Raw genomic sequence first — 11414 nt, forward strand, 5'->3', positions numbered from 1 at the left:
ACTAAAAAATTCAAATAAAAAAAAAAACACGCAGATATTAAGGTACCTGCGCCTGCGCTGTTGGCAGAAACGCTTTATCGACTGGAAGGGGGAACACAAATTCCGAGGGGAACAGGATCGGCTGCTACACCGGGCGGCTTCAGGTAACATTGTCAACAAAGAAAATATTTGACTGGATCAGTCATCAGCTCAGCAACAATACCTCACCTCTGACCCTGCCTATAGGATCTTAAATCTTTGCTAAGCACACACAAAAAACTGTGGGAGATTAAAAACATCCTTAACTCAGACCCCCAATTTAGTAAACAAGACACATATCCACAAGACATTTTTATTTAATGTGGTTGGTTACAGAGTGGATGGCCTTGGTCTGCTTATTTTTTGTTGTCACATGATGTGATGAAGATCAGCATCCTCATCATGAACCCTCCATCCCCCATCTCCACTAGAGGCTCGTGGCCCCCCCTGCCTGAGTCAGATGACCTCATCAGCTGTTCTGCACTGTGTGTACTCTCCACTATTTACTCCTCAAGAAGTGCTACCATATCTAATGTTGTGTTATTCATAGTTGATCATCAACATTACTGGACGGACGGCTTTCTTATACAAACTCTATTATGTAATGTCATTCCTATACAGTTGTGTGGACTCATTGTGAACACAACAAAGCCATTTCTTTTGCGTCTGTTAAACAAATATAAACTCACACTTACCGCCTTTAGTTGATCCAGTCGGTCCTTCATCTTTGCGTACGTTCGTGTAGAGTTTAAAAATAAAATAAACGAGTAATAAATAGAAACTAAAAACTATGGTCTCTACAGTAAGAGTTTAGTGAAGTCTGTCCGGGCAACGGATCCCGCAGTTATGAAGTCTGGATGTTTTCTGCCAAACTCTGAGATCCTGCTCGACTGAGTCCTGTTATTCCACCAGCGGTCCATGCAATATGGCTGCTCTTCTCCAAACCAGTAGCTTTTCTCCTCTAAATCTATCCGCTCAGAGGATTAAAACAACAGTTGTGTTCGCTCTGTTTAATCTGTCTTCCTCCCTCTCCCTCTTTTCTCGTTATAATCGGTCTGAAAAGAGCTCGGCTTTCACGCATGCTCTCTCTCTTTCTCTCTCTGTATGACTCTCTCTCTCTCTCCCGCACCTGCAACCTCGAACCCGCCGCACTGCCTACGTCCACGCCCCGCGCTCACACCTGTGTCACAACGAGCCATTACTCTTCATTTTTTTTATATTTTTAACCTGTACTTATTTATAGCTTGCATTACTTCCTGGTACCAACTCGTTTATTACAAGTAACTAGTAAGAACTAGTCTGTTTCAGTTAAACATAATGTTAATCAAAGAATAATTATTAAAATAGTGATAAATATTTGGTAGCTATTTTTACTATTCTAAAACTACTCACAGTTGTTTAGCAAATAATCCCTTTATTGCATCCCCGCACTAATAGACTAATAACTATGTTGCTAGGCTACAACTTAATATTCCTGTTATACCAGATAACTTGTACTTCTTGTATTTTAATTGTAATCCATTCATATATTGCGTATATGGGCGTGTGTTTAATAGGATATTAAGTGAAAGATCAATGAGTATAAGCCACTTGAGCACACATGAAGCACGAGAACTAACATTCATTAACCCTGCCTCCTTTACTAGCGGATAAGGAAAACGCGCATAGTGCAACATGAAGGGTGGTGAGAAAACTGCCCTCGGTGACAAAACAGCCGTTATCATTAGGTGTGTTCGATTTCACGAGGCGCTGCGCAAGACCGAGCGACGCATGACATCAAAGTACCGCGAGAGCGATTGGAAAACACGGGTCTCGCGGTACTTTGAGGCCATGCGGCGATCGCCCCGCGCAACGAGAAGTCCCAGCGAAGTGGCGAGAAAATGACTTAAGTTACACAAATGTTCACTGACAAAAACTCTATGGTTTTGTTTCACTGACATCATCCTTTCTAGGGTTTCTTCAAGTTTATGAACTCCATAATACGACGCGAGTAACGGCTGCCCTCTGGTGACTACATTTAGGTAGCATGTGAACTTGTCTACGTCATCACCCTTATGTAAACGTACAAAGCACTGGCAAGCACTACTTTCGTTAGTCACTGTTACAGATACTACGTCAATTAAAAAAAAAATGAAAAGGTAAGGAAAAGTTGACCAGTTTTTATTTTGGTAAAGTCAAGCATTTAGGTATAAACCATAGATCAGTGGCATAAACTTAAGGTTACTTATGTAACGTCAAAACAGACATAATTTAATGCTATTATGATACTAGATATCCACTGGTATTGTTTTTTTGCAGTTGTTATTGCTAATGTACATTAACATATATTTTGCAACATCGTGTATTCTTTATATTTCACGTCTATTTTTTTTATACATGTGTACTGCTTGTACTAACATGCAAAGCTGCATGGCTAGAATGCAAAATTTTGGAGAACACTAGAAATTGACAGTTCTTCAGAAACTATTTTGAAGTCCACATGGTGTTGGGGCTACTTTGCTAAACTATATCAGACCACAAAAAAATCCATTCCGCTCTCAAGCATTTAATGTAAAAACTTACAATTGTAGAAATGTAATTTGCATTCAACTGCCATGCAAACAAAATATTTTCTCAGTATTTTTGTCTTGTTTTCAGTACAAATATCTAAATTCTTAAATCAAAATGCATTTTCTTAAAGCAAAGTGACAAAACAAAAAATCTAGGTTTTAGACACACACAAAAAATCTATTTAAGTGAATTTGTGCTTGAAACGAGCAAATTAATCCACCAATAAGGCAAGAAAAAAATCTTGAAATAAATGTACTTTTCTCTTAAAACGCTTCATTTAAGAAATTTAAGAACAATTCTTACCCCATTGGCAGATTCTCATTGCTTGTTTTAAGTGCAAATTCACTTAAATTAGATTTTTGTCTAAACTACATTTATTTTAAGTTTTGCATCTTGATTGAATACATTTTAGATACTTTTTCTGAAAAGACGACAAAAATACTAAGAAACAATTTTTTTGCAAAATCTTGTAATGCTGCCAATTCAGCTAACTACCCACCTAGAACGAACATTTTACCTGTAAACATGCATTTGAACAAACACTCCGAATTCCAACCTTTCAAGCCCCAAATGTACCATGTACCAAACCCTAGAGAGGATAATCAGAATTGGCCTTTAGAGGACAATCATGACCAACCCACCACAATACAAGCATGTAATTTTACTCTTGATTATATAGCTGTGTAACTTACAACTCGCTGTAGGTGTTCATAAGACCAGGCAAGTTAAAATATTGAGAATGTTTTTATTCCAAGAATTTCTCTAAGTGCTTAAGAGCCTTACATAGAGAAACAAGTAAGCACTGGGACACTCAAACCTGCTCTCACACTTTTGAGTGATTGCGTCAAAGTGTATGCATGTCCATATGTGTGCCTGATGGCAACAGTTAGCATGTCTACAGTGAAATGATCCACACAACTTTACTCAAATCAGAACACAAAAACAAAATCCAAAATTGAAAAATAAAAATATTCTGCGCCGGGGGGAGTTATACAGTAAAAGGGTCAGGGGAAGAAATATCACCAGGAAAGTGACATTGCAATAAGGAGGTCAAAAGCTAACAAGTTAAAGGTCATCGTCTTCATCTGGGAGAGCCGTTTCTGATGCCACCTGGAGGAGATAAACCGGATCAGTATGGATTCAACAGCCACACAGAGGTAAATAACTGATGTGCAAGCCTATTCAATGCACTTACTTTCAGGTCATGCTCATATTGTGCAGCAAGTGATGGGTCCATAGCGATTTCAGGTGGGGCAAGGGCAGGCATCTCGACAAACTCAAGGTTAGGATCACCAATCAGTTTTCGTGCAAGCCACAGGAAAGGCTTCTCAAAGTTATAATTACTCTTGGCAGAGATGTCGTAGTACTGGAACAAAAATACAAAATTAATTAGTCAAAAAAAAAACATTTATTTTGTAAATAGGCAATCACAGCTGATATACATTAGGTTGTCATCAAGTCACGCATTTACCTGTAAATTCTTCTTACGATGAAACACGATGCTCTTTGCTTTGACTTTCCTGTCTTTGATGTCCACTTTGTTACCACAAAGCACTATGGGAATGTTCTCGCACACACGCACCAAGTCACGATGCCAGTTGGGAACGTTTTTGTAGGTCACTCGAGAAGTTACATCAAACATGATGATAGCACACTGAGCTAAAATCAGAAGCAAATTTATTCAATTAATTCACGTAAAGATAACGCACAATTACTCCTGCGTGTACATAAAGTAAAACAGCATACCCTGAATGTAATAACCATCTCTCAGTCCTCCAAACTTCTCCTGTCCGGCTGTGTCCCATACATTATATTTGATGGCTCCTCTGTTGGTGTGGAAGACCAGGGGATGTACTTCAACTCCAAGTGTAGCTAAAAAAATTAAAGAGATGAAAATTTAGCATCGAAGTCACATTCCTTTAAAATTTTATAAGTTAGAAGTGACCAAACACATCAACATTTTTCCTATTTAAGACGAATAGTTATAGAAGCAAGTTCGGTGGTACAAAATAAAACGTAGCACTTTTCTAAGCGGATTTAAAAGAGGAACTATATTGTATGGCGTAATAGCACTTTTGGGAGTACTTCGACTCGGCGCAGTAACACCCTCCCTCTCCCATTATGAGAGTGAGAAGGGGAGCGGACTTTTCAGGCGAGTCGAAGTACTCCCAAAAGTGCTATTACACCATAAAATATAGTTCCTCTTATAAATCCGCTTAGAAAAGCACTACGTTTTATTTTGTACCACCAAACTTGCTCGTATAACTACTCGTCTTAAATAGGAAACATGTTGATGTGTTTGGTCACTTCTAACTTTATCTCTAAATGGTACCATTGAATGAATGGGGCTAAGCTAAATGCTATCGAAGCGTCGCAGCGCACTCCAGCGCTTACGTGCACGCACACAGATGATAGAGGGATGTATCAACAATTCTTAGTTAAGGTAATAACATATTTTAATATTGAAAATGAGTAGACTATTCCTTTAAACATTTAACTGAGGCCTAGTCCTGGCTTTAGCGAACCCTTGTCTGTAAAACCAGACCTCCATCTTTACTTCAGACTCTAAAAACAGAAAAACTTAGCAACATATTTCTTTTCAAACTCTCCAGTCAAATGTCTCTTCACAAAGGTGGTTTTTCCTGTACCTCCATCACCCACCAGAACCAGCTGTGGGCAAGAAAAACAGGTTGCATAAGTGATAGTGTTATATAATATAGGTAATAATATAGGGGTAGTTGGCACGTTGGGTTAAATAATGGCGGTCCAGTGACTAAATTTATCATTTAATGGTTTGTGACAAATATAGAAAATACAGGAAATAACTGTAGTTGTATTTATGTAATACTGTTAAAATGGTGACCAGCACACCAATTGTTATAGAACCTGAAAAATAAATGCAGTTCCAGGCATTATGAACGTGTCAACTTTAACAGTTTTATAATCAATTATTATGCTAACTGGTAATATTCTAAATAAACAAAATAGTTGTTTGTGCATACAAGTATGCAAAATAAACTTTTGATTTGTGAAGATAGTCAAATCTTACCTTAAACTGAACCTGTGGCTCGTTCTCTGCCATCGCTGTTGTGTGTGTGTGTGTTAGTCTTTGTGTTGCAGTCACTCTACAGGAGAGATGGCGGGACAGTTAGTCAGATCACATCATACAAAGGCCGCATCATTCCCAAACAATTACAATTTTTAAACACATCATAAAACGTTACATTCACACCAACCCCACCAAATCGTGTAAGTTAAAACAAAACGCGATGTTCAAAAACGAGCAACTACATCGGAGGTACAAATAAAGGATGCGCGCGAACACACGAGGCCGCTGCTCCAGCACTGAGCCTCAACTTTATGAAAACACTAAACACGCAGTAGAGTTAGAAATATAAACAGCCCGAAAACAACCATCGCAACACAATAATACGCTTATGTAACCGATAATGGTTGCCCGTCATGATTTTTTCCAGTTTCGACTGGAACAAACCGGGTCTGAAACTAAACTCATCTTTTCTTGCTAAAGCTAACAGGCTAACTTGCACACACAGAGATGAAAACCAGCACGAGGCCCTAAACAGGCCGAATCTTAAGGAAATCAATTACACGTTTTAAAAGCAGCGACAATAACGACAACAAATGAAACAAGAAAAAGTGAAGAAAAAGCGAGATTTTCCCGCGTCTTAAGAGAACACGCAAAAATAGCGCGCGAGTCTGCCCAACAACTCACGATGGAGCTACGACAGAGCCATGCTGTAATAAAACTCTGCTAAGTGTCCATCACCTGTAAATAGAGAAACACTACTCGATTTAGCGAGAACCTATAACCATATATAAAGTTTTCACCTTGTCTCTTATTAAAATATAATGTCTTATCAGTATTAAAACAGGAAAAGACAAGCAGAGTCATTCAGTACTCACCGGTGTTGAAGTGATCGAGGAAGAGAGCAAATGGCTGCGCCCGCGCGAGATTCAGCGTGCCTCACATAAACGCTTCCGCCCACACCACGTGACCCAAACGTGGCCGCGCAGAAACTGCGTCCTCTAGTGTTCACAAACAGAACATACAATATTTACATTTTTGGTTGATTACCCACATACTCATTTCTTCTATATTTTCAACATTAGCAAACCAGTTATATATCTATAGAATATATATTTCACAGAAAATGGTGTTTGGGCAGTATACAATAAACTAACCATACGTGGAATACTAGCATCACTTTTATGTGACGTGGGTTTTATAATCTATTCTATAGAAATATGTGTATTAGTAAGTGTATTATATAAAATATTGTAAGCTGCACAACGTTTAAATGTACTATACAACAATTAGGCCTACATAAAAAATAGCTGACTATAAAGTATGAGTTAAAAACGAGTCATTATGATGCTAAGAGAATTAACTCACAAACAATTTATTATATTTATTACTTATTTCATGACATCATTGGTTTACAAATGTGAATTTTCCAGAAAACACTCACATACAGTTTTACATAATTACATTCTATAAAGCAGTGGATCTTAAACTGGGGGCCATGGTGCCCTGAGGGGCCCTGATGGTGCCTGGAGGGCCACAATTTAATAACATTTTATTAAAAAATATTAATTTATTATACATTCTTTGTAAATAAACCTCAGAAAAATAAAGCTACTAACCAACACAACTAAATTATTTAATATCATATTTTTTATTTCAAATTGTAAGTTTTGGATGTTTTATGTCATACATATGCTTTGGGGAGGGCACGAAGGGACGCTTCTTACACCGTGTGTGGGGATGGGGGCTGCACAGCCAAAAAAGATTGAGAACCACTGCTATAAAGAACATTTACATGTGAATAACCTTTCTATTTCACAAAAGGTATTTTTAAAAGTCTGCTTCTGTTGGCATTGCAATATTTAGTTTATCTACATTTTAAAGTCACCATGAAACAGAAGTAGCGATTGTTGCGTGGTGACGTATATCAAAGGGAAACGGTTTTTGAAATGCAGGGCTGGACTTGAATTCATCCATCGAGAACTGACTGAATTGTTTGAAGTTGGGTCATGTTGCTAATTACCAATTGCTGCAATATATTTATGGACCCCGCCCACCTGCCATAGAGACAGAGCGCAGTTATGCAAATTTGAAAACCACGCCCACCGGGGGGGAAACGCAATCCAACCGTCTCCATTGACTTTGTATTGCGAGAAGCCGCCTCCTTGTCATTTCTGGCTTATAACAAAAAACTGAATAATGCCTAAAAGCTGCTGTGTGACAATATGTACAGCTAACAAGCCAAAGAACTCAGAAATAAGTTTTTATAAGCTGTTGAGCCGAAAAACCCAGTCTTTAAGGAGAATAAAGTGGATAGCCGACTACGTTTCCCCCTAGTGGACGCAGTTCTACTAATAGAAGTACTATGAAAAGTTGCCTGTATCCATTTTTGTGTCTTTAAACGCTAGATTTTTGGGGTCAACAGCTTATAAAAACTTATTTACAGATTAAACTTAAAAACAGAATAATACCTAAAAGCTGCTGTGTGACAAGGTGTACATCTAACAAGCCAAAAAAAACCAAATACGTTTTTGTGGGCTGTCGACTTAAAGGAGCGAGCGTTTAAAGACACAGAAATGGAAACAGGCAACTCTCGCAATACAAAGTCAATGGAGACGGTTGGATTGCTTTCCCCCCCGGTGGGCGTGGTTTTCAGGTTATGACGCGCTGCGCTCTGTCTCTATACCATATGACCGGAAGTAAAGAGAGAACCGGGTTGTTCAACTTCATGCGGCGCCGCTAGATCTGACAGGCGGATGAGTACCGCAAGAGCGAGTCGAAATTAGATTTCTTCATATCATTTCTCGAATCGCAAGGCGGTACTTTGACATCACTCGTCTGTCGACTCTTGCGGCGCTGCATGAAGTCGAACAAGCCTATCGTTTAGGGAAGGGAGGAGATTTGCATTTTTGATTTAAGATTATGAGGGCAAATTAATTTAAAAGTTCACAGATAAGTCATTTTTAAAAAATACCACAATATTCCAAAACAAATGACAGTTTTTCATTTTAATTTCATTGCCACTTTAAAGGTGTTTGAAAGGCCTATTTTAGCTGTGGTTATTTTGCGGCTATCTGAATATTATCATGTGGTCTGCATTGAAGGGTTTATCTATAGCCTACAGATAATCTGCCTGAAAGATTGTAGAAGAAATCTCAGCCTCACAACAATCTCCATTAATCAAAAGTTTTTTGTATTATTAGCAGCTTTTTATATCTTTGTGGCACATTCAAAGTAGGCCCTGAGGCCCCTGACACAGAGAAAGAAGAAATAATCACAGATATGTAAACACATGTGTGAAATAATATGCAGATTAGTTGATCAGTGGGAAAACAAAAACTTTATCATTATTTATTCATCTTCATGTTGTTTGAACCCCCGATGTATTTCTTTGTTATTCAGAACACCCAAACTTTTTAAAAAGTGTTGTTGGTTGCACCATTATATACAGAGTAAACCTGCATCCTAATTCTCATACTATCAGTACTAAATAGTAGTCAAGATTAGATCAAGTATGTCCCATCTCTTTCAATTCACTCAAATGTACTTCCCCATAACAAAAACATACTTTTAGTGTAATGACTTGTAAAAGACGGAAGCAAACGCAGGTGTAAAAATGAAACAATGTTTATTAAATATAAACAAAGAGAGAGTATTCAAAGTCAAATGCGGAAGTAATCCAGTCCGGTGTTGTTGTTGGTAATGGTGACGATGACTACGGTGGAAGTTGGTGTTTTGAGTGCAACGTTGGTGGAGTGGTGAGCAGTGGTGAAATCCAGACTGACACGGAACATCCACACGAAGACGACGACGACAATACACATCCAACTGAAACACGTAATCCAAAGCACAGGGAACAACCAAGCAACACGGAGACTGAGCAAACAATAGAATCTGGCAGGGAACAGAAAGTCAGGTGAGTCTTTATGGAGATGATGTAATGATGAACAGCTGGAGCGAGACAATCAACACACAGGTGAAGGGGATCGCTCTAATGAGCACATGGCAGGGTAAGTGAACAACACACACACACAAACATGACACGGAGGAAAACAATGGATTTTCCTACCGTGACAGTACCCCCTCCCCTAGGAACGCCCCTCGGCGTTCCCAGCCTGCTTTACCTGTTGATTGAACTCATCAATAAGGCGGTGATCCAGTATGTCCCGAGCAGGAACCCACCTTCTCTCCTCCGGACCGTAACCTTCCCAATCCACCAAGTACTGAAATCCGCGTCCCCTCCGTCTGGAGTCCAGAATACGGTTAACCGAATAAGTGGTCTCCCCATTAACGATACGAGGCGGAGGGGGAACCGGGGTATGCGGATTAAGACGGGAAGAAATCACCGGTTTAATTTTGGAGACATGAAAGACGGGGTGAACCCTCCTGTACGCAGGAGGAAGGCTAAGACGCACTGTTACCGGATTAATGATTTTGGTAACAGAAAACGGGCCAATAAATTTGGGAGCAAGTTTATTCGAGACGGAACGCATCGGAATATTCTGGGTTGAAAGCCACACTCTTTGACCGACGACGTATCGGGGAGGCTTCGACCGGTGGCGATCGGCCTTGGCCTTGGTACGTGACCTTGCCTGGAGCAGAGCTCCAGTTTCCAGTCAATTCTTGGGTTATGGGAATGAAGCCACGGATGACCAAGAACTATGGGAGAGAGAGCAGTGTCAGTAATAAAAAATGAAATAGTCTCTGTGTGGTTTCCGGAAGTGATGAGTGTGATAGGTGCTGTGGTGAACTTGATAGTGGGTAACTGATGTCCATTGAGGGCGAAGGGCGCAATCTGGTGGGTGAGTGCAGTGAAAGGTAACTTGAGCTTACGTGCTAGTGAGCTGTCGATGAAGTTGCCCTCCGCCCCCGAATCCAGAAGTGCGTGCCCCGAGTGTGAAATAGTGGACCACCGTAGTCTCACCGGAAGGAGAGTGGATGTAGTAGAGGTCTTCTGTGCGGAGATCCTGCCCGATAGTAGCCTCTGTTTTACTATCGGGCTTGGTCTTTTACCGGGCACCTCTGGCATTGGTGACCCGACTCACCACAGTACAGACAAAGACCCAAGGATCTCCGCCGATTCCTCTCCTTCCAGGGTAACCGAGCTCGACCCACCTGCATGGGTTCCGGATCTGAGAGACCACCGGCGGAAACTTCGATGGGAGGATCCGTGGACTCCGCTTGACGTAGGGGCAGAACTTGAGTCTTCCTTCTGGCAACGGTAGACAGGCGTGCGTCAACCCGGATCGCCAAGTCCACCAGACCGTTGAGCGACTTCGGTAATTCCGCCGTGATGATCTCTCGATGGATCCGATCCGCCAACCCATGCAGGAAATGGTCCCACTGCGCTTCCTCGTTCCACCTGCACTCCGCCGCCAGGGTACGGAACTCGATGGCATAGTCCGAGACCGACCGCTCCCCCTGCTGGAGATCCGTGAGGAGCCGGGCGGCCTCCCTCCCGGCGACGGAGCGATCGAAAACCCTCTTCATTTCTTCAGAAAGCGAGGCGAACGAGGAACAACAGCTGTCGTGGTTTTCCCATACCGCCGTCCCCCAGAGGGCAGCCTTGCCCGAGAGCAGCGAGAGCGTGAACGCCACTTTGGTCTCCTCGAGCGAGAATGTCCGGGGCTGTTGGGCGAAATGTAGAGAACAATGAGAGAGAAAAGTACGACAGTAGTTGGGCTCACCGGCATATTTCTCCGGGATCGGCAGTCTCGGTTCCTGGATGAAACTACCCCCTGGAGGTGAAGATGGTGCGGGCGGCATGGGTGGCGCAGTGGGAGGCGTGATGTTCGGAGAT

At 41.1% G+C, this 11414-nt stretch overlaps 2 protein-coding genes across 9 annotated transcripts in view; both read right to left on the reverse strand.

The window, feature by feature from the left end:
- The window catches only part of stx3b (syntaxin 3b), a 31241-nt gene extending 28103 nt beyond the window's left edge, over positions 1–3138 (reverse strand). For 3 of the 8 annotated variants that reach the window (XM_073854116.1, XM_073854115.1, XM_073854117.1), the window contains exon 1: positions 714–1339. In XM_073854116.1, the coding sequence (XP_073710217.1) occupies positions 714–743 (30 nt within the window). In that variant the 5' untranslated portion in view covers positions 744–1339. Of the gene's footprint in view, positions 1–713 lie in introns of all 8 variants that reach the window. The other 5 variants (XR_012357926.1, XM_073854114.1, XM_073854113.1 and 2 more) reach the window with 5 other exon arrangements.
- A 155-nt stretch (positions 3139–3293) lies between these two features.
- ran (RAN, member RAS oncogene family) lies at positions 3294–6577 on the reverse strand. The gene is made up of 7 exons (XM_073854120.1): positions 6493–6577; positions 5618–5693; positions 5151–5238; positions 4315–4437; positions 4040–4227; positions 3764–3934; positions 3294–3678 (listed from the first exon to the last, which is right to left on the reverse strand). The coding sequence occupies exons 2-7, from the start codon at positions 5648–5650 to the stop codon at positions 3634–3636; spliced, it is 648 nt and encodes a 215-aa protein (XP_073710221.1). The 5' UTR covers positions 5651–5693; positions 6493–6577; the 3' UTR covers positions 3294–3633.
- Positions 6578–11414: the final 4837 nt, after the last annotated feature.

Source organism: Misgurnus anguillicaudatus, chromosome 16 (assembly GCF_027580225.2).
Source record: "Misgurnus anguillicaudatus chromosome 16, ASM2758022v2, whole genome shotgun sequence".
NCBI lineage: Eukaryota > Metazoa > Chordata > Actinopteri > Cypriniformes > Cobitidae > Misgurnus > Misgurnus anguillicaudatus.

Bases quoted from the DNA above. Each gene is read 5' to 3' on its own strand.
- ran (XM_073854120.1), bottom strand. From the start codon at position 5,650: ATGGCAGAGAACGAGCCACAGGTTCAGTTTAAG. The intron at 4,438-5,150 runs AGTTTTTCTGTT...TTTTTTTAGCTA, and splicing joins TGAAAAGAAATATGTTGCTA to CACTTGGAGTTGAAGTACAT. The intron at 3,679-3,763 runs GTAAGTGCATTG...TATCTCCTCCAG, and splicing joins AATATGAGCATGACCTGAAA to GTGGCATCAGAAACGGCTCT.